Source organism: Oncorhynchus keta, unplaced genomic scaffold, assembly GCF_023373465.1.
Source record: "Oncorhynchus keta strain PuntledgeMale-10-30-2019 unplaced genomic scaffold, Oket_V2 Un_contig_8529_pilon_pilon, whole genome shotgun sequence".
NCBI lineage: Eukaryota > Metazoa > Chordata > Actinopteri > Salmoniformes > Salmonidae > Oncorhynchus > Oncorhynchus keta.
The window spans coordinates 1-27,672 of NW_026290103.1; the positions used below are offsets into that span (position 1 = coordinate 1).

The window sequence follows — 27,672 nt, forward strand, 5'->3', positions numbered from 1 at the left end:
CCTAATAAGGAAACAAGAACAAAGGGAATACGGCGGACAGGTGGAGTTGGGTCACGGGGTGTTCTACTACTGTTACTGTACAGCTACTGCCACTACTATACAACTACTACCACTGCTATACTACTACTGCCACTGCTATGCACTACTACCACTACTGTACAGCTACTACCACTGCTATACAGCTAATGCCACTACTATACAACTACTTTGCCACTGCTATGCTACTACTGCCACTGCTAGCTGCTGCTGTTTGGCTGCTAATATATTTGCTGTTTGCTGTGCTGCTGTGTAGTGACTGCTGTGGTTGCTATCTTGCTGCTGCTATTGACTACTGCCGCTTATTTAATACAGCTACTGCCGCTGCTATGCTGCTGCTGGTTGGCTCGCATATTTTGCTGTTGCTGTTACTGCTGTGCCATAGCTGCTAATGGGTGCTACTCTTGCTACTGCTACCACTGCTATGCAGCTACTGCCGCTGCTATACTGCTGTTTGCTGCTATATTTGCTGTTGCTATTACTACTATGCCATAAGCTGCTATGAGGTGCTTTGCTCTTGCTGCTGCTATGCAGCTACTGCCGCTGCTATGCTGCTACTGTTTGGCTGCTATGCCTTTGCTATTGTTTGTTATACTGCTGTGCCCAACTGCTATGGTTGCTACTCTTACTACTATACAGCTACTGCCACTACTATACTACCTGTTGCTACTATACCTTTACTATTGCTATTACTACTATGCCATAACTACTATGAGTACTACTCTTACTACTGCTATACAGCTACTACCACTACTATACTACTACTATTTATATTATACTTTTAAATGATTACTACTATACCATAACTACTGTTAATACTACTACTAACACCATGCTGCAGAGACCATGTGTCCTAATCTCTCTGTCTCTCTCTAGATGTTTTCCCACAGCAGATTGAAGGAGTAAAGATGATGGTCAACAAAACCCTTAGCAGCTTCTTCAAAGTTAGTAGTACATAATAACCACATGGGATTGAATACAAGCACAAAACACACTTCTCACCCCATTTTTATGATTTTGATTCTCTTTGTAATTAATTGGATCGTCTGTGTGTGTGTGTGTGTGTGTGTGTGTATGTCTGTGTGTGTGTGTGTGTGTGTATGTGTGTGTGTGTGTGTGTGTGTGTGTGTGTGTGTGTGTGTGTGTGTATGTGTGTCTGTGTGTGCGTGTGTCTGTGTGTGTGTGTCTGTGTGTGTGTCTGTGTATGCGTGTGTGTGTGTCTGTGTGTGTGTCTGTGTGCGTGTGTGTGTCTGTGTGTGTGCATGTGTCTGTGTGTGTGTGTGTGTGTGTGCGTGTGTCTGTGTGTGTGCATGTGTGTGTGTGTGTGTTTGTCTGTCTGTGCCAGGCCAGTCATACCTTCCACCTCAGTGCAGTGAGTCCGTCTCAATACCGCTTCCATGTGGAGCACCGTCAGTCTGACAGTCACGGCAAAGATACGGTTAGTCACCTAACTACCTGTCTACCTACCTGTCTATCTAGCTGTCTACCTACCCCTGTCTACCTACCTGTCTACCTACCTGTCTACCTACTTGTCTACCTGCCTGATCTGCCTGCCTGTCTGCCTGCCTGTCTGCCTACTTGATCTGCCTGCCTGTCTGCCTGCCTGTCTGCCTGCCTGTCTACCTGCTTGTCTGCCTGCCTGTCTGCCTACCTGTCTGCCTAGCGTCACCTACCTGTTCTGCCTGCCTGTCTATCTCTGTCTGCCTGCCCGTCTGCCTGCCTGTCACCTACCTGTCTGCCTACTCTGCCTACCTACCTGTCTGCCTGCCTGTCTGCCTACCTGTCACCTGTCACCTACTTGTCTACCTGCCTGTCTACCTACCTGTCTACCTGTCTGTCTACCTACTTGTCTGCCTGCCTGTCTGCCTGCCTGTCTGCCTGTCTGTCTACCTACCTGTCTGCCTACCTGTCTGCCTACTTGTCTGCCTACTTGTCTACCTGTCTACCTACCTGTCTACCTACCTGTCTACCTACCCCGATCTACCTGTCTGCCAGTCCTCTAAACTACCCTGTCTGCCTATTTGTCTACCTACTTGTCTACCCTGCTTGTCTGCCTGTCTGCCTGCCTGTCTACCTACCTGTCTATTATAGCGTCTACCTACTTGTTTCATTTGTCTGCCTGCCTGTTGCCTGCCTGTAGGCCCCTGCTTGTCTGCCTGTCTGCCTGCTTGTCTACCTGTCTGCCTACCTGTCTATTCTACGTCTACCTACCTGTCTACCTACCTGTCTACCTACTTGTCTACCTGTCTACCTACCTGTCTGCCTACCTGTCTACCTACCTGTCTACCTACTTGTCTGCCTGCCTGCCTGCCTGTCTCACCAACCTGTCCCCACCTGCCTGTCTGCCTGCCTGTCTGCCTGCCTGTCTGCCTGCCTGTCTACCAGCCTGTCTGCCCTACTTGTCTGCCTGTCTACCTGCTTGCCTACCTACCTGTCTGCCTACCTGTCTGCCTACCTGTCTACCAACCTGTCTGCCTACTTACCTGTCTCTGCCTACCTGTCCACCAACCTGTCACCAACCTGTCCCTGCCTACCTGTCTATCTACCTGTCTGCCTACCTGTCTAGCTACCGGTCTACCTGTCCTCTGAACTACCTATCTACTTGTCTACCTGTCTACCTAGCTGTCTGCCGGAGTCCACCTGCCTGTCTGCCTGCCTGTCTACCTACTTGTCTGCACCAACCTGTCCACCAGCCTGTCTACCTGTCTGCCTGTCCTCTCTGGACTGCCTATCTGCTTGCCTGCCGCCTGTCCAGCTACCTGTGTGTCTGCCTGCCGTCTGCCCACGATCTCTGCCTGATCTGCCAGTGTCACCTGCGCTCTGCCTACCTGTCTACCAACCTGTCCACCTACCTGATCGCCTGCCTCCTGTCTGCCAACCTGTCCACCTACCTGTCTACCTGTCTACCTACCTGTCTACCTCTTTGCCTGCCTGTCTGCCTGCCTGTTCTGCCTGCCTGTCTGCCTGCTGTCTGCCTGCCTGTCTATCTACCTGTCTGCCCTGCCTGTCACCTGCCTGTCTACCTAGCTTGTCACCTACCTTGTCTGCCTGTCTGCCATCTGTCTACCTACCTGTCGCCCTACTTGTCTACCTGTCTACCTACTTGTCTACCTGTCTACCTACCTGTCTATCTACTTGTCTACCTACCTGTCTACCTACTTGCTCTACCTACTTGTCTACCTGTCTACCTACCTGTCTACCTACCTGTCTACCTACTGTCTACCTACTTGTCTACCCGTCTACCTACCTGTCTACCAACCTGTCCACCTACCTGTCTACCTACCTGTCTACCTACCTGTCTACCTACCTGTCTACCAACCTGTCTACCTACTTGTCTACCTGTCTACCCTACTTGACTACCTACCTGTCTACCTACCTGTCTACCTACCTGTCTACCAACCTGTTTACCTACCTGTCTACCTACCTGTCTACCAACCTGTCTACCAACCTGTCTACCTACCTGTCTGTCTACCTCTACCTACTTGTCTACCTACTTGTCTACCTGCCTGTCCACCTACCTGTCTACCTACTTGTCTACCTACTTGTCTACCTACCTGTCTACCTGTCCACCAACCTGTCTGCCTACCCTGTCTACCTACCTGTCTACCAACCTGTCTGCCTACCTGTCTACCTACTTGTCTACCTGTCTACCAACCTGTCTACCTACTTGCCTACCTGTCTACCTACCTGTCTACCTACTCCCTGTCTACCTACCTGTCTACCTACCTGTCTACCAAACTGTCTACCTACCTGTCTACCTGCCTGTCTACCTACTTGCCTGCCTACCTACCTGTCTGCCTACTTGTCTGCCCCTACCTGTCTGCCAACCTGTCTACCTGCCTGTCTGCCTGCCTGTCTCTGCACCTACCACTACCCAGCCTGTCTACCTACCTGTCCTACCTGCCTGTCTGCCCACCAATCACCAACCTGTCTACCTGCACATCTGCCTACCTGTCTACCAACCTGTCTACCTGCCTGTCTACCTACTCTGTCTGCCTGTCTACCAACCTGGTAATCTACCTGCCTACCTGCCTACCTACCTGTCTGCCTACTTGTCTACCCACCTGTCTGCCTACCTGTCTACCAAACTGTCTGCCTACCTGTCTGCCTGCTTGTCCTAGCTGCCTGTCTACCTGCTTGTCTACCTACCTGTCACCAGCCTGTCTACCTACCTGTCTGCCTACCTGTCTACCTACCTGTCTACCTACCTGTTCACCAACCTGTCTACCTACCTGTCTACCAGCCTGTCTACCTACTTGTCACACCTGCCTGTCTACCAACCTGTCTACCTACCTGTCTACCTACCTGTCTACCTACCTGTCTACCTACTTGTTCACCTGCCTGTCTACCAACCTGTCTACCCTGCCTGTCACCTACCTGTCTACCTACCTGTCTACCTACTTGTTCCCTACCTGTCTACCAACCTGTCTGCCTGCTTGTCTGCCTGCCTGTCTGCCTGCTTGTCTGCCTGCTTGTCACCTGCCTGTCTCATTTCTATTGTCACCTGCCTGTCTGCCAGCCTGTCTGCCTGCCTGATCTGCCTGCGTCTGCCTGCCTGTCTGCCTTGTCTGCCTGCCTGCGTCTGCCTGCCTGTCTGCCTGCCTGATCTGCCACTGGCCTGATCTGCCTGCCTGTCTGCCTGCCTGTCTGCACCTGTCTGCCTACTTGTCTGCCCGATCCACCTGCCACCGATCTGCCTGCCCTGTCTGCCTACCTGTCTACCTGCTTGTCTGCCTACCTGTCTGCCCGTCTGCCTACCATCACCTGCCTGTCACCTGCCTCGTCTGCCTGCCTGTCTGCCCACTTGTCTGCCTGCCTGTCTGCCTGCTGTCTGCCTGCCTGTCTGCCTGCCTGTCTGCCTGCCTGTCTACCAACCTGTCTGCCTGCCTGTCTGCCTGCCTGCAATCTACCAACCTGTCTACCAACCTGTCTACCTGTCTACCCACCTGTCTACCCACCTGCCTGTCTGCCAGCCTGTCTACCAACCTGTCTGCCTGCCTGTCTACCAACCTGTCTACCTACCTGTCTACCAACCTGTCTACCAACCTGTCTACCACCTGTCTGCCCATGATCTGCCTGCTTGTCTGCCTGCCTGTCTGCCTGTCTGCCCACGCCGTCTGACCCTGCCTGTCTGCCACCTGTCTACCAGCCTCTCTGCCAACCTGTCTACCTACCCTGTCTACCTACCTGTCTACCTACCTGTCTGCCTACCTGTCTACCTGTCTACCTACCTGTCTACCTACCTGTCTACCCACCTGTCTACCAACCTGTCTACCTACCTGTCTACCTACTTGTCTACCAACCTGTCTACCAACCTGTCTACCAAACCTGTCACCAACCTGTCTGCCTACCTGTCTGCCTACCGTCTGCCTACCTGTCTACCAACCTGTCTACCTACTTGTCTGCCACTTGTCTACCTACCTGTCTGTCTACCTGTCTACCTACCTGTCTGTCTACCTGTCTGCCTACCTGTCTGTCTACCTGTCTACCTACCTGTCTGTCTACCTGTCTGCCTGCCGCAATCTGCCTACTGTCCACCCCTGTCCACCTACCTGTCTGCCTGCCTGTCTGCCTGCCCTGTCTACCTGCCTGTCTGCCAGCCTGTCTACCTGCCGCGTCTGCCTACCTGTCTGTCTACCTCGATCTGCCTACCTGTCTGTCTACCTGTCTGCCTACCTGTCTGTCTACCTGTCTGCCTACCTGTCTACCTACCTGTCCACCTGCCTGTCCACCTACCTGTCCACCTACCTGTCCACCGCCTGTCTGCCTGTTCACCTGTCTACCTGTCAACCTGTCACCTACCTGTCTCACCCCTGCCTGTCTGCCTGCACCTGTCTGCCACCTGTCTACCTGTCTACCTGTCTGCTGCGTCACCTGCACTCATCTGCCTGCCTGTCTGCCTGTCCACCTGCCTGTCTGCCGCGACCTGTCTACCTGCCGTCTGCCTGTCACCTGCCTGTCACCTGCATGATCTGCCTGCCTGTCACCTGCCTGTCTGCCTGTCTGCCTACCTGTCTACCTGCCTGTCTGCCTGTCTACCTACCTGTCTACCCACCTGTCCACCTACCTGTCTACCTGTCTACCTACCTGTCTACCTACTTGTCTACCTGTCTACCTACGTGTCTACCTACCTGTCTACCTGTCTACCTACCTGTCTACCTACCTGTCTACCTGTCTACCTACCTGTCTGCAACAATGTTGTTGTTGTTGTTTTGGGTCTGTACTGCATCACTTTGGATTTGAAATGATCAAATCAAATGTTATTATTCAAATGCGCTGAATACAACTTTACAGTGAAATGCTTACTTACGAGCCCTAACCAACAATGCAGTTTAAAAAAAAAATAGAATAAGAAATCAAAGTAACAAGAAATTAAAGAGCATCATTAAAATAACAATAGCTTGAGACTAGTTACAGGGGTACCGGTACAGAGTCCATGTGTGGGGGCACCGGTTAGTTGAGGTAGTGTGTACATTTTAGGTATAGTTATTAAAGTGACTATTCATAGATAACAACAGAGAATAGCAGCAGTGTAAAATAGGGGGGGAGGGGCAATGCAAATAGTCTGGGTAGGCATTTGATTAGGTGTTAAGGAGTCTTATGGCTTGGGGGTAGAAGCTGTTTAGAAGCCTCTTTGACCTAGGCGCTCCGGTACTGCTTGCCGTGTGGTAGTAGAAAACAGCCTATGACTAGGGTGGCTGGAGTCTATGACAATTTTTAGGGCATTCCTCTGACACCGCCTGGTATAGAGGTCCTGGATGGCAGGAAGCTTGGTCCCAGTGATGTACTGAGCCGTACGCACTACCTCTGTAGTGCCTTGTGGTCGGAGGCAGAGCAGTTGCCATACCAGGCAATGATGTAACCAGTCAGGATGCCCTCAATGGTGCAGCTGTAGAACCTTTTGAGGATCTGAGGACCCATGCCAAATCTTTTCAGTCTCCTGAGGGGGATTAGTTTTTGTCGTGCCCTCTTAATGACTGTCTTGCTGTGCTTGGAGCATGTTAGTTTGTTGGTGATGTGGACACCAAGGAACTTGAAGCTCTCAACCTGCTCCACTGCAGCTCTGTCGATGAGAATGGGGCGTGCTCGGCCCCCTCTTTTTCCTGTAGTCCACAATCATCTTCTTTGTCTTGGTCATGTTGAGGGGAGAGGTTGTTGTCCTGGCACCACATGGCCAGGTCTCTGACCTCCTCCTATCGGCTGTCTCGTCGTTGTCGAGGATCCGGCCTACCACTGTCGTCAGCAAACTTAATGATGGTGTTGGAGTCGTGCCTGGCCGTGCAGTCATGAGTGAACAGGGAGTACAGGGAGGGGACTGTCACGCCCTGACCATAGAGCTTTTTATTCTCTATGTTGGTTAGGTCGGGGTGTGACTAGGGTGGGTCATCTAGGTGATTTATATGTCTATGTTGGTCTGGTATGGGTCCCAATCAGAGGCAGCTGTTTATCGTTGGGGATCATATTTTGGCAGCCATTTCCCCTTTGTGTTTTTGTGGGATCTTGTCTTGCCTACTTTTGAGCTTCACGTTTCGTTTTACGGCTTTTTGTTTTTGTCTTTGAGTTTCTCTTCCTAAAATAAAGAGGATGGAAACACGCTGCATCTTTGGTCCACTCCTTATAACAATCAGCGTGGAGGATGTTGTTACCTACCCCTTACCACCTGGGGCGGCCGTCAGGAAGTCCAGGATCCAGTTGCAGAGGGAGATGTGTTGTTCCAGGGTCCTTAGCATATTGATGAGCTTTGAGGGCACTATGGTGTTGAGCGTGAGCTGTAGTCAATGAACAGCATTCTCACATAGGTGTTCCTTTTGTCGAGGTGGGAAAGGGCAGTGTGGAGTGCAATAGAGATGGCATCATCTGTGGATCTGTTGGGGTGGTATGCAAATTAGAGTCGGTGTAGGGTTTCTGGGATAATGGAGTTGATGTGAGCCATGACCAGCCTTTCAAAGCACTTCATGGCTACAGGCGTGAGTGCTGCTTGGTCGGTAGTCATTTAGGCAGGGTACCTTAGTATTCTTGGGCACAGGCACTATGGTGGTATGCTTAAGACATGTTGGTATTACATACTCGGTCAGGGAGAGGTTGAAAATGTCAGTGAAGACAATTGCCAGTTGGTCAGCGCATGCTCGCAGTACACGTCCTGGTAATCCGTCTGGCCTATGACGCTGAATGTTGACCTGTTTAAAGGTCTTACTCACATCAGCTGCAGAGGCGTGATCACACAGACTTCCGGAACAGCTGGTGCTCTCATCCATGTTTCAGTGTTATTTCAGATCAAATTTTATTTGTCACAAACACATGGTTAGCAGATGTTAATGTGAGTGTAAGGCGCTTGTACTTCTAGTTCCGACCATGCAGTAATATCTAACAGTAATCTAACCTAACTTGATGAGTCAGTATGTTGGCAGCAGCCACTCAATGTTAGTGATGGCTGTTTAACAGTCTATTGGCCTTGAGATAGAAGCTGTTTTTTAGTCTCTCGGTTCCCGCTTTGATGCACCTGTACTGACCTCGCCTTCTGGATGATAGCGGGGTGAACAGGCAGTGGCTCGGGTGGTTGTTGTCCTTGATGATCTTTATGGCCTTCCTGTGACATCGGGTGCTGTAGGTGTCCTGGAGGGCAGGTAGTTTGCCCCCCCGGTGATGCGTTGTGCAGACCTCACTACCCTCTGGAGAGCATTACGATTGTGGGTGGAGCAGTTGCCATACCAGGCGGTGATACAGTCCGACAGGTTGCTCTCGATTGCGCATCTGTAAAAGATTGTGAGTGTTTTTGGTGACAAGCCAAATTTCTTCAGCCTCCGGAGGTTGAAGAGGCGCTGCTGTGCCTTCTTCCCCACGCTGTCTGTGTGGGTGGACCATTCAGTTTGTCCGTGATGTGTACGCAGAGGAACTTAAAACTTTCCACCTTCTCCACTACGATCCCATCGATGTGGATAGAGTGCTCCTCTGCTGTTTCTGAAGTCCACGATTATCTCCTTTGTTTTGTTGACAGAGTGTGAGGTGATTTTCCTGACACCACACTCCAGGAGCCTTCACCTCCTCCCTGTAGGCCGTCTCGTCGTTGTTGGTAATCAAGCCTAGCCTTTAGCTCAGTGCGGATGCTACCTGTAATCCATGGCTGGTTGGGGTATGTACGTACAGTCACTGTGGGGGCGGCGTCATCGATACATTATTGATGAAGCCAATGACTGATGTGATGTACCCACCGGGCGGCTTTCGGAACATATTCCATTCTGTAGCTTAGCATCAGCTTCATCTTATTTTTATTGATCTAGTTACTGGTGCTTCCTGCTTTAATTTTCGCTTGTAAGCAGGAATCAAGAGGATAAATTATAGTCCAGATTTGCTAAATGGAGGTTGAGGGAGAGCTTTGTATCGTCTCTGTGTGTGGAGTAAAAGGTGGTCCAGAGGTTTTTTTTTTTCTCTGGTTGCACATTTAACATGCTGATAGAAATGAGGTAAAATGGATTTAAGTTTCCTGCATTAAAGTCCCTGGCCACTAGGAGGCGCCACCTCTGGGTGAGTGTTTTCTTATGGAGGAATACAGCTCATTCAATGCTGTCTTAGTGCCAGCCTCTGTCTGTGGTGGTATGTAAAGAGCTACAAAGGAATACAGATGAACACTCAGTCAGCTTTAATCTGAGGCATATTCACACCTAACTAATATAGCATATTCAATGTACAGGCTATTCAATGTGCAGGCTATTCTATTTTGCTCTAGTTCATTAAGATGTGGGGATTGATTGGTTTATTTATTGGGGAAACAGGTGAGTCCTGAGGATAACACGCTAAAGTGATGGTACCTGATGGATTACACACAGACTAGACACAGCAAAGCAACGTCCCTACAGTACAAAACAGCTTAGAAAAACAAAGAAACAAATGTTAGTATTACCACAAACTTTCCATTTTCAGGACTCCCCCGTGCTGATCGGTGAGATGGACTCCTCCGGCAGTCTGAATGCTCATTCGCTGCTGCATCTTAGCGAACGAATCAGGGCCAAGGCTGTGTTTCAGGTGGGTGGTTCAGATCTACCAGTAGGCCATCATTGTAAATAAAAATGTGCTTAGTTAAACGTTAAATCAAATCAAATAAATTGAAAAAATGAATAAACCCCAGTGCTAGACTGGCTTGTTTCAATGCGTACTCCTAGAACTCCAAGAACAGTTGCCCGTGGTTACACAGCCAGTCAGACCCAGGTCCTCCAGTCTCTAAGACGTCTCAGTGACATGTAAAACAAATTAACAAAATCTCAGGAATACTTTACATAGCGTGTGTGTGTGTGTGTGTGTGTTTTGTGTGTGTGTGTGTGTGTGTGTGTAGACCAGCAGGCTCAGTTCATGACGTGGCAGTTTGAGACGGAGTACAGAGGAAGTGACTTCACAGCAGCTGTTACCATGGCGAACCCTGATGTCCTACGGGAGTCAGGTAGCTGAGTGTATTTCTATGATAATGTGTGTGTCTCATTATAATATATATGATAATGTGTGTCTCATAATATATATGATAATGTGTGTGTGTCTGTGTGTGTAGTGATCCTGGTTGCCCACTTCCTCCAGAGTGTGTGTTCAGGGTTGGTGTTGGGAGGAGAGCTGGTCTACCACAGAGGAAGACATGAAGAGGGAGGCATTCTCACCCTGGCTGGACAGTACTCAGGTATTATATATATATACATTATATAATATATATATATATAGACACACATTATATAATATATATATATAGGCACGTTATAAACTGGGTGGTTCGAGCCCTGACTGCTGATTGGCTGAAAGCCGTGGTGTATCAGACCGCATACCACGGGTATGACAAAAACATTTATGACGTTGGTAACCAGTTTATAATAGCAATAAGGCACTCGGGTTTGTTGTATATTGCCAATAAACCACAGCTAAGGGCTGTATCCAGGCACCCGCGATGCGTCGTGCATAAGAACAGCCCTTAGCCGTGGTATATTGACATATACCACACTCCCTCGTGCTTTATTATACACTGCCGTTAAAAGGTTAAAAGGTCAAATGTCCATGTTTTCCATGAAAACATGCATGAAAATAGTTGCAAAATTAATAGGAAATAGTCAAGACGCAAGGCTATAAATAATGATTTTTAATTGAAATAATTGTCCTTCAAACTTTGCTTTGTCAAAGAATCCTCCATTTGCAGCAATAACAGCCTTGCAGACCTTTGGCGTTCTAGTTGTCAGTTTGATGAGGTGATCTGAAGAGATTTCACCCCCATGCTTCCTGAAGAACCTCCCACCAGTTGGATTGGCTTGATGGGCACTTCTTACGTACCATACGGTCAAGCTGCTCCCATAACAGTTCAATAGGGTTGAGATCCGGTGACTGTACTGGCCACTCCATTATAGACAGAATACCAGCTGACTGCTTCTTCCCTAAATAGTTCTTGCATAGTTTGGAGCTGTGCTTTGGGTCATTGTCCTGTTGTAGGAGGAAATTGGCTCCAATTACGCGCCGTCCACAGGGTATGGCATGGCGTTGCAAAATGGAGTGGTAGCCTTCCTTTTACCCCGTACAAATCTCCCACTTTACCACCACCAAAGCAGCCCCAGACCATCACATTGCCTCCACCATGCTTGACAGATGGCGTTAAGCACTCCTCCAGCATCTTTTCATTTCTCTGCATCTCACGAATGTGATCCGAACACCTCAAACTTCAAATGGAAGACCCAGAGTTACAGGAATGGAAGACCCAGAGTTACAGGAATGGAAGACCCAGAGATACAGGAATCGAAGACCCAGAGTTACAGGAATGGAAGACCCAGAGTTACAGGAATGGAAGACCCAGAGTTACAGGAATGGAAGACCCAGAGATTCAGGGAATGGAAGACCCAGAGTTACAGGACGGAAGACCCAGAGTTACAGGAATGGAAGACCCAGAGTTACAGGAATGGAAGACCCAGAGTTACAGGAATGGAAGACCCAGAGTTACAGGAATGGAAGACCCAGAGTTACAGGAATGGAAGACCCAGAGTTACAGGAATGGAAGACCCAGAGTTACAGGAATGGAAGACCCAGAGTTACAGGAATGGAAGACCCAGAGTTACAGGAATGGAAGACCCAGAGTTACAGGAATGGAAGACCCAGAGTTACAGGAATGGAAGACCCAGAGTTACAGGAATGGAAGACCCAGAGTTACAGGAAAGGAAGACCCAGAGTTACAGGAATGGAAGACCCAGAGTTACAGGAATGGAAGACCCAGAGTTACAGAATGGAAGACCCAGAGTTACAGGAATGGAAGACCCAGAGTTACAGGAATGGAAGACCCAGAGTTACAGGAATGGAAGACCCAGAGTTTCCTCTGCTGCAGAGGATAAGTTCATTAGAGGTACCAGCCTCAGACTGCAGCCCAAACAAATGCTTCAGAGTAACAGACAGTAACAGTTCCAGTAACAGACACATCAACTGTTCAAAGGAGAATCAGGCCTTCATTGTGAAATGCAAAGAAAACACTACTAAAAGACACCAATAAGAAGAAGAGACTTGCTTGGGCCAAGAAACATGAGCAATGGACATTAGAAGTACACTGAGTCAGAGAGAGTCAGCACGTCATCAACACACACAGTACAAGACTAGAGACTTGGTTTGTTTTACTTTAACAAACTACCTAGTTAGCTAATAAAAGTTTACAATAGTTTTCCTTTTCATATCTGGTTCCTGGGACGCAGTTAGCGTTAACGCTGGAACGCTAATATATGTCCAGGGATCCGTGCTCAAACAAGGTGGAAATACATTGGCAAAGCAACTAGCCTAGCTGCTAGCTATGAAGCTAGACAGCCTAAAAATAATGGGGTGCAAAGGAGCAAAATAAATTAATTAATTAAATACAGTAGGGAAGAGGTAGTTGTTTGGGCTAAATTATAGGTGGCTATGTACAGGAGCAGTAATCTGTGAGCTGCTCTGACAGTTGGTGCTTAAAGCTAGTGAGGGAGATAAGTGTTTCCAGTTTCAGATATTTTTGTAGTTCGTTCCAGTCATTGGCAGCAGAGAACTGGAAGGAGAGGCGGCCAAAGAAAGAATTGGTTTTGGGGGGTGACCAGAGAGATATACCTGCTGGAGCATGTGCTACAGGTGGGAGATGCTATGGTGACCAGCGAGCTGAGATAAGGGGGGACTTTACCTAGCAGGGTCTTGTAGATGAGGGGGGACTTTACCTAGCAGGGTCTTGTAGATGACATGGAGCCAGTGGTAATCTACCACAGGTCCTACAGAGGGTTCAATTAGGACTCGCTCACTAGGAACACTACAATACCAGAGGACCTAAGGTAATCTACCACAGGTCCTACAGAGGGTTCAATCAGGACTCGTTCACTAGGAACACTAAAATACCAGAGGCCCTAAGGTAATCTACCACAGGTCCTATAGAGGGTTCAATCAGGACTCACTCACTAGGAACACTACAATACCAGAGGCCCTAAGGTAATCTACCACAGGTCCTACAGAGGGTTCAATCAGGACTCGCTCACTAGGAACACTACAATACCAGAGGCCCTAAGGTAATCTACCACAGGTCCTACAGAGGGGTTCAATCAGGACTCGTTCACTAGGAACACTACAATACCAGAGGCCCTAAAGGTAATCTACCACAGGTCCTATAGAGGGTTCAATCAGGACTCGTTCACTAGGAACACTACAATACCAGAGGCCCTAAGGTAATCTACCACAGGTCCTATACAGGGTTCAATCAGGACTCGCTCACTAGGAACACTACAATACCAGAGGCCCTAAGGTAATCTACCACAGGTCCTACAGAGGGTTCAATCAGGACTCGTTTGTGGATGAGAATAAGAATGTGCAATGGTTAGAAGTGTGCAGTAAGGATGATCCTGAAATGGCACTAAGTTTGTTTCTGAATTTATTTATGAGTATAGCTGATAAGCCCCTTTAAGAAGTGATTTATGAGTACAGCTGATAAGCCCCTTTAAGAAGTGATTTATGAGTATAGCTGATAAACACGCCCCTTTAAGAAGTGATTTATGAGTACAGCTGATAAGCCCCTTTAAGAAGTGATTTATGAGTATAGCTGATAAGCCCCTTTAAGAAAATGCACTGTGAGGTCAAACGGTGCCCCGTGGATTGATGAGGAGCTGAGAAATGTCATGATGCCATAAAAAGTAGCAGATAAATCTGGCACTCTTTTTGGTAAGCAAAGTTATTGTAAATTAATACATCTTGTGACCAAACTAAACAAAGGAAAGAAGAAGGGATTCTATCAATACAACATTGATGAAGTGAAGGATGATGGGAAAAGCTGTGGAGAACGTTGAACACTATTATGGTTAGGAATTCAAGCATGTCCACCTCTTTTGTTGAATCAGAGGTATATTAATTACAAAACCACACGACATCGCAAACTACTTTAATTAATATTTTACAGGCAAAGTGGACAAGTTGAGGAATGCTATGATTCCAACTGATGTCTCAATGTCATTATCCCCTTAAAAGATTGTTTGAATTTCATCAAGTAGAAAGGGAAGAGGTAGAAAGGACGCTGTTGTCTCTTTCAGATGACAAGGCGCCTGGTACAGATCATCTAGACACCAAATTGCTTAGAGTGACAGCTAACCAAATATCAGCCCCAATCTCTCATATGTTTAATAAGTACTTGATGTACGGGGTGTGCCCAGAAGCCTGGATAGAGTCAAAGGTTATTCCACTACCTAAGGATAGAACATCTGCATTCAATCCCTGGTCCTATCACACTTAGAGTACTGTCCCTGGTCCTATCACACTTAGAGTACTGTCCAGTTATATGATCAATCCCTGGTCCTATAACACTTAGAATACTGTCTGGTTATATGGTCAATCCCTGGTCCTATCACACTTAGAGTACTGTCTGGTTATATGGTCAATCCCTGGTCCTATAACACTTAGAGTACTGTCTGGTTATATGGTCAATCCCTGGTCCTATAACACTTAGAGTACTGTCCATTTATATGGTCAATCCCTGGTCCTATAACACTTAGAGTACTGCCTGGTTATATATTCAATCCCTGGTCCTATAACACTTAGAGTACTGTCCAGTTATATGGTCATCCCTGGTCCTATCCCTTGTACTGTCCTCAATCACACTTAGAATACTGTCTGGTTATATGGTCAATCCCTGGTCCTATCACACTTAGAGTACTGTCTGGTTATATGGTCAATCCCTGGTCCTATAACACTTAGAGTACTGGTTATATGGTCAATCCCTGGTCCTATAACACTTAGAGTACTGTCCAGTTATATGGTCAATCCCTGGTCCTATAACACTTAGAGTACTGTCCAGTTATATGGTCAATCCCTGGTCCTATAACACTTAGAGTACTGTCTGGTTATATGGTCAATCCTGGTCCTATAACACTTAGAGTACTGTCAGTTATATGGTCAATCCCTGGTCCTATCACACTTAGAGTACTGTCTGGTTATATGGTCAATCCCTGGTCCTATAACACTTAGAGTACTGTCCAGTTATATGGTCAATCCCTGGTCCTATAACACTTAGAGTACTGTCCAGTTATATGGTCAATCCCTGGACCTATAACACTTAGAGTACTGTCTGGTTATATGGTCAATCCCTGGTCCTATAACACTTAGAGTACTGTCTGGTTATATGGTCAATCCCTGGTCCTGTCACACTTAGAGTACTGTCTGGTTATATGGTCAATCCCTGGTCCTACCACACTTAGAGCATTATTAACTCTTCATTGTTCTAAACAGGGCTACCAGATTAGCTCTTCATTGTTCTAAACAGGGCTACCAGATTAGCTCTTCATTGTTCTAAACAGGGCTACCAGATTAACTCTTCATTGTTCTAAACAGGGCTACCAGATTAGCTCTTCATTGTTCTAAACAGGGCTACCAGATTAACTCTCCATTGTTCTAAACAGGGCTACCAGATTAACTCTCCATTGTTCCAAACAGGGCTACCAGATTAGCTCTTCATTGTTCTAAACAGGGCTACCAGATTAACTCTCCATTGTTCTAAACAGGGCTACCAGATTAACTCTTCATTGTTCTAAACAGGGCTACCAGATTAACTCTCCATTGTTCTAAACAGGGCTACCAGATTAACTCTTCATTGTTCTAAACAGGGCTACCAGATTAACTCTTCATTGTTCTAAACAGGGCTACCAGATTAACTCTCCATTGTTCTAACCATATGAATATTATCCAAATGCATCAGAATCTCTCATGGCTTCACGTTAAAAACAAATGTCTATCCAGTCTTCTGATTTTCTTTAGGAATGTTATATTTCAAATAAAAAACACACAGTATTTTTTCAGGTCAGTTAGTACATACTAGCAACACCGCATAACCACCAAACCAGACAGGCAAATTCATGGCAGCTGAAGACAACCCAAGCCAAGGACAAATCACCTTGAATCTACAGTTTTATACAGAGCCATAGCTGAATGGATCTCTTTACCAATCCATATCTCTCAGCTGAATGGACCTCTTTACCAATCCATATCTCTCAGGCAAAAAGTAAATCCACCTTCAAGAAAAAAATTAAAGAAAGGAAATAGACAGAACATCTAATGTGATAGACCATATGACTGGACAGGAAATAGACAGAACATCTAATGTGATAGACCATGTGACTGGACAGGAAATAGAAAGAACATCTAATGAGATAGACCATGTGACTGGACAGGAAATAGACAGAACATTTAATGTGATAGACCATATGACTAGACAGGAAATAGACAGAACATCTAATGCAATAGACCATATGACTGGACAGGAAATAGACAGAACATCTGATGTGATAGACCATATGACTGGACAGGAAATAGAATGAACATTAATGTGATAGAGCATATGACTGGACAGGAAATAGACAGAACATCTAATGTGATAGACCATATGACTGTACAGGAAGTAGACAGAACATCTAATGTGATAGACCATATGACTGGACAGGAAGTAGACAGAACATCTAATGTGATAGACCATATGACTGGACAGGAAGTAGACAGAACATCTAATGTGATAGACCATATGACTGGACAGGAAATAGAAAGTATCAACTGAATGTTAAATGTTTCCTGTCAGGTATTTTAATCAGTATCAGTATTGTCTACTTGTTGAATGTTTGTGAATTCTTGATTGTGGTTGTTTGTAATGTCTTGTTAATTGGTGTTGGACCCCAGGAAGATCAGCTAGCGTTACGGTGTTAGCTAATGGGGATCCTAATAAAATAATAAATATTAGACTGGTGGAAATCTGTTCTTTGGTCTGATGAGTCCAAGTTTGAGATGTTTGGTTCCAACCACTATGTCTTTGTGAGACGCAGAGTAGGTGAACATATGATCTCCGCATGTGTGGTTCCCACCGTGAAGCATGGAAGAGGAGGTTTGATGGTCTGGGGGTGCTTTGCTGGTGACACTGTTAGTGATTTATTTAGAATTCAAGGCACACTTAAGCAGTATGGTTACCACAGCATTCTGCAGTGATACCCCATCCCATCTGGTTTGCGCTTAGTGGGACTATCATTTGTTTTTCAACAGGACAATGACCCAACACACCTCCAGGCTGTGTAAGGGCTATTTGACCAAGAAGGAGAGTGATGGAGTGCTGCATCAGATGACATGGCCTCCACAATCACCCATCCTCAACCCAATTGAGATGGTTTGGGATGAGTTGGACCGCAGAGTGAGGGAAAAGCAGCCAACTAGTGCTCAGCATATGTGGGAACTCCTTCAAACTGTTGGAAAAGTATTCCAGGTGAAGCTGGTGAGGGAATGCCAAGAGTGTGCAAGGCTGTCGTCAAGGCAAATGGTGGCTATTTTGAAGAATCTGAAATATAAAATATATTTTGATTTGTTTAACACTTTTTTGGTTGCAACATGATTCCATATGTGTTATTTCATAGTTTGGATGTCTTCACTATTATTCTACAATGTAGAAAATAGTACAAAATAAAGTAGGTGTGTCCGAACTTTTGACTGGTACTGTATATACACACATTATATATACACACATTATATATACACACAGTATATTCTCTGTGATTCTACGTCAGAATGTCTAATCTAATATATTCTCTGGGATTCTACGTCAGACAGTATGATCTAGTAGATGCTGTGTTATTCTACATCAGACGGTCTGATCTAGTAGATGCTGTGTTATTCTACGTCAGACGGTATGATCTAGTTTATGCTGTGTTATTCTACGTCAGACGGTATGATCTAGTTTATGCTGTGTTATTCTACGTCAGACCGTCTGATCTAGTAGATGCTGTGTTATTCTACGTCAGACGGTCTGATCTAGTAGATGCTGTGTTATTCTACGTCAGACGGTATGATCTAGTTTATGCTGTGTTATTCTACGTCAGACGGTATGATCTAGTTTATGCTGTGTTATTCTACGTCAGACCGTCTGATCTAGTAGATGCTGTGTTATTCTACGTCAGACGGTCTGATCTAGTAGATGCTGTGTTATTCTACATCAGACGGTATGATCTAGTTTATGCTGTGTTATTCTACGTCAGACGGTATGATCTAGTTTATGCTGTGTTATTCTACGTCAGACGGTATGATCTAGTTTATGCTGTGTTATTCTACGTCAGACCGTCTGATCTAGTAGATGCTGTGTTATTCTACGTCAGACGGTCTGATCTAGTAGATGCTGTGTTATTCTACATCAGACGGTATGATCTAGTTTATGCTGTGTTATTCTACGTCAGACGGTATGATCTAGTTTATGCTGTGTTATTCTACGTCAGACGGTATGATCTAGTTTATGCTGTGTTATTCTACGTCAGACCGTCTGATCTAGTAGATGCTGTGTTATTCTACGTCAGACGGTCTGATCTAGTAGATGCTGTGTTATTCTACATCAGACGGTCTGATCTAGTAGATTCTTTGTGATTCTACGTAGGTCCTAATTGGGTGGCGACACTGAATGCTGGGAAAGGAGGAGCTCACGCCAGCTACTACCATAGAGCTAACAAACAGGTACACATTGACAAACACAATACACACACACACACTAGAAACACTCAACACACCAAACCAGACCCCACTACACCAGACCAAACAACACCCCACTACACCAGACCAAACAACACCCCACTACACCAGACCAAACAACACCCCACTACACCAGACCAAACAACACCCCACTACACCAGACCAAACAACACCCCACTACACCAGACCAAACAACACCCCACTACACCAGACCAAACAACACCCCACTACACCAGACCAAACAACACTACACTACACCAGACCCCACTACACCAGACCCCACTACACCAGACCCCACTACACCAGACCAGACCCACTACACCAGACCCCACTACACCAGACCAGACCCCACTACACCAGACCAGACCCCACTACACCAGACAACACTACACTCCACCAGACCAAACACCACCCCACTACACCAAACAACACTACACTCCACCAGACCAAACAACACCACACTACACCAGACCAAACACCACCCCACTACACCAGACCAAACACCACCCCACTACACCAGACCAAACAACACCCCACTACACCAGACCCCACTACACCAGACCAGACCCCACTACACCAGACCCCACCACACTACACCAGACCAAACAACACCCCACTACACCAGACCAAACAACACCACACTACACCAGACCAAACAACACCCCACTACACCAGACAACACTACACTACACCAGACCCCACTACACCAGACAACACTACACTACACCAGACCCCACTACACCAGACAACACTACACTCCACCAGACCAAACACCACCCCACTACACCAAACAACACTACACTCCACCAGACCACACACCACCACACTACACCAAACAACACTACACTCCACCAGACCACACTACACCAGACCCCACTACACCAGACCAAACAACACCACACTACACCAGACCAAACAACACCACACTACACCAGACCACACAACACCCCACTACACCAAACAACACTACACTCCACCAGACCACACTACACCAGACCCCACGACACCAGACCAAACAACACCACACTCCACCAGACAAACAACAACAACACCAAACAACACTACACTCCACCAGACCACAACCACCACACTACACCAAACAACACTACACTCCACCAGACCACACCACCACACTACACCAAACAACACTACCCACCAGACCAAACAACACTACTCCACCAGACCACACACCACCAGACCAAACAACACTACACTCCACCAGACCACACACCACCACACTACACCAGACAACACTACACTCCACCAGACCACACACCACCACACTACACCAAACAACACTACACTCACCAGACCACACACCACACACTACACCAACACTACTCCACCAGACCACACACCACCACACTACACCAGACAACACTACACTCCACCAGACCACACACCACCACACTACACCAAACAACACTACACTACACCAGACCACACACCACCACACTACACCAGACAACACTACACTCCACCAGACCACACACCACCACACTACACCAGACAACACTACACTCCACCAGACCACACACCACCACACTACACCAAACAACACTACACTCCACCAGACCAGACCCCACTACACCAGACCAGACCCCATTATACCAGACCAGACCCCACTACACCAGACCAGACCCCACTACACCAGACCAGACCCCACTACACCAGACCCCACTACACCAGACCAGACCCCACTACACCAGACCCCACTACACCAGACCAGACCCCACTACACCAGACCCCACTACACCAGACCAGACCCCATTATACCAGACCAGACCAGACCCCACTACACCACACTACAACAGACCAGACCCCACTACACCAGACCAGACCCCACTACACCAGACCCCACTACACCAGACCTGACCCCACTACACCAGACCAGACCCCACTACACCAGACCCCACTACACCAGACCCCACTACACCAGACCAGACCCCATTATACCAGACCAGACCCCACTACACCATACCAGACCCCACTACACCAGACCAGACCCCACTACACCAGACCAGACCCCATTATACCAGACCAGACCCCACTACACCACACTACACCAGACCAGACCCCACTACACCAGACCAGACCCCACTACACCAGACCCCACTACACCAGACCAGACCCCACTACACCAGACCCCACTACACCAGACCCCACTACACCAGACCAGACCCCACTACACCAGACCCCACTACACCAGACCAGACCCCATTATACCAGACCAGACCCCACTACACCAGACCCCACTACACCAGACCAGACCCCACTACACCAGACCAGACCCCACTACACCAGACCAGACCCCACTACACCAGACCCCACTACACCAGACCAGATCCCACTACACCAGACCCCACTACACCAGACCAGACCCCATTATACCAGACCAGACCAGACCCCACTACACCACACTACACCAGACCAGACCCCACTACACCAGACCAGACCCCACTACACCAGACCCCACTACACCAGACCAGACCCCACTACACCAGACCCCACTACACCAGACCAGACCCCATTATACCAGACCAGACCCCACTACACCACACTACACCAGACCAGACCCCACTACACCAGACCCCACTACACCAGACCAGACCCCACTACACCAGACCAGACCCCACTACACCAGACCCCACTACACCAGACCCCACTACACCAGACCAGACCCCACTACACCAGACCCCACTACACCAGACCCCACTACACCACACCAGACCCCACCACACCAGACCAGACCCCATTATACCAGACCAGACCCCACTACACCAGACCCCACTACACCAGACCCCACTACACCAGACCAGACCCCACTACACCAGACCAGACCCCACTACACCAGACCAGACCCCACTACACCAGACCCCACTACACCAGACCCCACTACACCAGACCAGACCCCACTACACCAGACCAAACAACACTACACTCCACCAGACCACACACCACCACACTACACCAAACAACACTACACTCCACCAGACCACACACCACCCCACTACACCAGACCCCACTACACCAGACCAAACAACACTACACTCCACCAGACCACACACCACCACACTACACCAGACAACACTACACTCCACCAGACCCCACTCCACCAGACCACACACCACCCCACTACACCAGACCCCACTACACCAGACCAAACAACACTACACTCCACCAGACCACACACCACCACACTACACCAGACAACACTACACTCCACCAGACCACACACCACCACACTACACCAAACAACACTACACTCCACCAGACCACACACCACCACACTACACCAAACAACACTACACTCCACCAGACCACACACCACCACACTACACCAGACAACACTACACTCCACCAGACCACACACCACCACACTACACCAAACAACACTACACTACACCAGACCACACACCACCACACTACACCAGACAACACTACACTCCACCAGACCACACACCACCACACTACACCAAACAACACTACACTACACCAGACCACACACCACCACACTACACCAAACAACACTACACCAGACCAGACCCCATTATACCAGACCAGACCCCACTACACCAGACCAGACCCCACTACACCAGACCCCACTACACCAGACCAGACCCCACTACACCAGACCCCACTACACCAGACCAGACCCCATTATACCAGACCAGACCAGACCCCACTACACCACACTACAACAGACCAGACCCCACTACACCAGACCAGACCCCACCAGACCAGACCCCACTACACCACACTACACCAGACCAGACCCCACTACACCAGACCAGACCCCACTACACCATACCAGACCCCACTACACCAGACCAGACCCCACTACACCAGACCAGACCCCACTATACCAGACCAGACCCCACTATACCAGACCAGACCAGACCCCACTACACCACACTACACCAGACCAGACCCCACTACACCAGACCAGACCCCACTACACCAGACCCCACTACACCAGACCAGACCCCATTATACCAGACCAGACCATACCCCACTACACCACACTACACCAGACCAGACCCCACTACACCAGACCAGACCCCACTACACCAGACCCCACTACACCAGACCAGACCCCACTACACCAGACCCCACTACACCAGACCAGACCCCATTATACCAGACCAGACCAGACCCACTACACCACACTACACCAGACCAGACCCCACTACACCAGACCAGACCCCACTACACCAGACCCCACTACACCAGACCAGACCCCACTACACCAGACCAGACCCCACTACACCAGACCCCACTACACCAGACCCCACTACACCAGACCACACCACACCAGACCAGACCCCATTATACCAGACCAGACCCCACTACACCAGACCCCACTACACCAGACCAGACCCCACTACACCAGACCAGACCCCACTACACCAGACCACACCCCACTACACCAGACCCCACTACACCAGACCAAACCCCACTACACCAGACCACACCCCACTACACCAGACCAGACCCCACTACACCAGACCCCACTACACCAGACCCCACTACACCAGACCAGACCCCACTACACCAGACCAGACCCCACTACACCAGACCCCACTACACCAGACCCCACTACACCAGACCCCACTACACCAGACCCCACTACACCAGACCCCACTACACCAGACCAGACCCCACTACACCAGACCCCACTACACCAGACCAGACCCCACTACACCAGACCAGACCCCACTACACCAGACCAGACCCCACTACACCAGACCAGACCCCACTACACCAGACCAGACCCCACTACACCAGACCCCACTACACCAGACCCCATTATACCAGACCAGACCCCACTACACCAGACCAGACCATTACAACCAGACTACCACTAGGTGGGGATGTTTTCAATACCGTCCAACAACTGGTGTGTGTGTGTGTGTGTGTGTGTGCGTGCGTGCGTGCGTGCGTGTATATAGATCCAGGTGGGGGTAGAGTTTGAGGCCAGTACCAGGACCCAGGAAACGACGGCCTCCTTCGGGTACCAGATGGAACTACCAGAGGCTAACATGGTGTTCAGAGGTACGGTGGGGTGTGGAGGGGTGGTGGGGTTATTATGTAAATATCACAGGAGGTTGGTGGGGAGGACGGTCTCGTTGTAATGAGCAGAAAGGTATCAAATACTTGATGCCATTCCATTCGCTTTGTTCCAGACAGTATTATAAGCTGTCCTCCCCTCAGCAGCCTCCACTGGCAAATATGTATTCCTGATGACAAATGTTGACTGCAGCCTGTGTGTGTGTGTGTGTGTGTGTGTGTGTGTGTGTGTGTGTGTGTGTGTGTGTGTGTGTGTGTGTGTGTGTGTGTGTGTGTGTGTGTGTGTGTGTGTGTGTGTGTGTGTGTGTGTAGGCATGGTTAACAGTAGGTGTATAATTGAGGAGTACTGGAGAAGAGTCTGTCTCCTCTCCCTGCTACACTGCTGATGGGAGCCTTCGTTAATCACCGTGGTGACAAACTGCAGGTGGGGGATGGTGTTGTTGTTTTGGTTATGGCGGTGGTGGTGGTGGTGTGTACTTACCGTAGCGTATCTGTCTGCAGGTGGGGCTGGGAATCAATGTGGGCTAGACTACAACACCCACAACCCTCTACAGAAGGGACTCCCTCACACGCCCCTCTCCCAGCCCTGTGGCCTCGTGGGAAACGGCGTTCCTGTTTTTGGAGGAAGAAAATGGTGCAGCAAGAATTCCCCCCCCCCTAGCGACCACATGGCAACTGTTACATCGCTTCCTGTTGAAAAACCTGAACTGGACAGACTCACGAGATGTCAGCTCCACACATAGAGAGCGATAGAGGACTAAATTTAGTATCTGTGACATTATATCATCTGACACAGCATGGGCATTTTGAAGTAGTACATTCTCTTCTTAAACGATTGGCTGATCAATCTTGATGACCCAGTTAAACATGGCTCCAATAGGTTAATCGGGAGGGATCGGCCAATAGAGTTGGAAGTCCCACCCAGTTGACTACATTAAAATGGTGGAATCCATCAACGGCGCTGTCCATGCTAATATGGCCCTTTGGCCACTGGAGGTCTCTATCGTTCTCTATGACTCCCCCACACCTCATAATGCATAATGGACAGCTCATAGCATTAACCATGTGTTTGATACCATTCCAATGATTCCGTTCCAGCCAGTACCACGAACCCATCCTCCCCAAGTAAGGTACCACCAACCTCCTGTGCTCACCTCCCATCCCCCATAATGCACCTCACCTCCCACATAACGTACTCTATGTATACTATATATTGTAATATCATAATATATTTGTACTCTATGTGGGGCCCTCTAGAGATTAAACTGATGTTGAGACTGGGACCCTCTAGAGATTAAACTGATGTTGAGACTGGGACCCTCTAGAGATTAAACTGATGTTGAGATTGGGACCCTCTAGAGATTAAACTGATGTTGAGATTGTGGGACCCTCTAAAGATTAAACTGATGTTGAGACTGGGACCCTCTAGAGATTACACCCAGACAGAATGATCTCTAGAGATAACGGGCAGACAGAATTATCTCTAGAGATAACGGCCAGACAGGATGATCTCTAGAGATAACGGCCAGACAGAATGATCTCATCCTCCACAAGCCCAGGAGCAGGAGATATTACTATATTATACACTGAATGTACCAAATATTAAGAACACCTTCCTAATATTGAGTTGCACCCCCTATCTCCCCCTTTTGACCTCATAAGAGCCTCAATTTGTTGGGGCGTGGACTTAAGGTGTCAAAAGCATTCCAATGGATGCTGGCCAATGTTGATTCAAATAACTCCCAGTTATGTCAAGTTGGCTGGATATCCTTTGGGTAGTGGAACATTCTTGATACACACTGGAAACTGTTGAGCTTTAAAAACCCAGCATCTTTGCAATTCTTGAAACAAGTCGGTGCGCCTGACACCTACTACCAAACTCTGTTCAAAGGCACTTAAATATTTTGTCTTGCCCATTCACCCTCTAAATGTCTCAGTTGACTCGAGGCTTAAAAATCCTCCTTTAACCTGTCTCCTCCCCTTCATTTACACTGATTGAAGTGGATTTAACAAGTGACATCAATAATGGATCATAGCTTTCACCTGGATTCACCTGGTCAGTCTATGTCATGGAAAAGAGCAGGTGTTCTTAATGTTTTCTTAATGTTTTGTCCACAAAAGCTCAAATCTGCAATGCCATGTAAAAACCTCAAAAACATTGAAGTTACACTGCAGAATGTGATTTCTAAGCAAGCCTAAATATCTTGCATCAAGGTTTTTTTCATTATATTGAGGGATAAATCACTTCAAATGTGTTTTGTTTTCTTACCAAGATAAATTGGCTAACCTCATTGGCAGAACATTTGTCTTATTTTAACCCCCCAAAAATGAATAATACAAGTGATTTATCTTATTTCAAGATATTGTTGGGGGTAAAATATAAAATATCTTGATGCATAATGCATCTCTCATCCCCATAATGCACCTCCCCCATAATGCAGCTCACCTCCCCCATAATGTACCTCCCAGCTCCCAAAATGAACCTCCCCCATAATGCAACGCACCTCCCCCATAATGCAGCTCACCTACCCCATAATGCAGCTCACCTCCCCCATAATGCAGCTCCCATCCCCCTTAATGCACCTCCCATCCCCATAATCCACCTCCCAGCTCCCAAAATGAACCTCCCCCATAATGCAGCTCACCTCCCATCCCCATAATGCACCTCCCATCCCCATAATGCAGCTCACCTCCCCCATAATGCACCTCCCATCCCCATAATGCAGCTCACCTCCCCATAATGCACCTCCCATCCTCATAATGCACCTCACCTCCCACCCCCATAATGCAGCGCACCTCCCCCATAATGCACCTCCCATCCCCATAATGCACCTCCCATCCCCCATAATGCATCTCCCATCCCCCATAATCCATCTCCCATCCCCCATAATGCACCTCTCATCCCCATAATGCATCTCCCATCCCCATAATGCATCTCCCATTCCCCATAATGCACCTCCCATCCCCATAATGCACGTCCCATCCCCATAATGCAGCTCACCTCCCCCATAATGCACCTACCATCCCCATAATGCACCTCCCATCCCCATAATGCAGCTCACCTCCACCCATTATGCATCTCCCATCCCCCATAATGCACCTCCCACCCCCCATAATGCACCTCACCTCCCATCCCCATAATGCACCTCCCATCCCCTGAAATGCACCCCCATCCCCATAATGCACCTCCCATCCCCTGAAATGCACCCCCATCCCCATAATGCACCTCCCATCCCCATAATGCACCTCCCATCCCCATAATACACCTCCCATCCCCTGAAATGCACCCCCATCCCCATAATGCACCTCCCATCCCCTAAAATGCACCCCCCATCCCCTCAAAATGCACCTCCCATCCCCTAAAATGCCCCTCCCATCCCCTAAAATGCATCTCCCATCCCCTAAAATGCACCCCCATCCCCTAAAATGCACCCCCATCCCCTAAAATGCCCCTCCCATCCCCTAAAATGCACCTCCCATCCCCTAAAATGCATCTCCCATCCCCTAAAATGCACCTCCCATCCCCTAAAATGCCCCTCCCATCCCCTAAAATGCCCCTCCCATCCCTAAAATTCCCCCATCCCT

General features: G+C 48.2%; 1 protein-coding gene across 1 annotated transcript; it reads left to right on the forward strand.

Moving 5' to 3' along the window:
- Positions 1 to 912: 912 nt before the first annotated feature.
- LOC118379132 (mitochondrial import receptor subunit TOM40B-like) lies at positions 913 to 26,378 on the forward strand (the record flags this gene model as incomplete). The annotated part of the gene is given in 11 exon segments (XM_052512523.1): positions 913 to 980; positions 1,382 to 1,474; positions 9,955 to 10,056; positions 10,234 to 10,239; positions 10,369 to 10,468; positions 10,574 to 10,696; positions 18,926 to 19,002; positions 23,970 to 24,072; positions 24,400 to 24,423; positions 24,426 to 24,511; positions 24,589 to 26,378. Coding segments are annotated over 11 exon segments (809 nt in total), but the record flags the coding sequence as incomplete, so codon positions are not given.
- Positions 26,379 to 27,672: the final 1,294 nt, after the last annotated feature.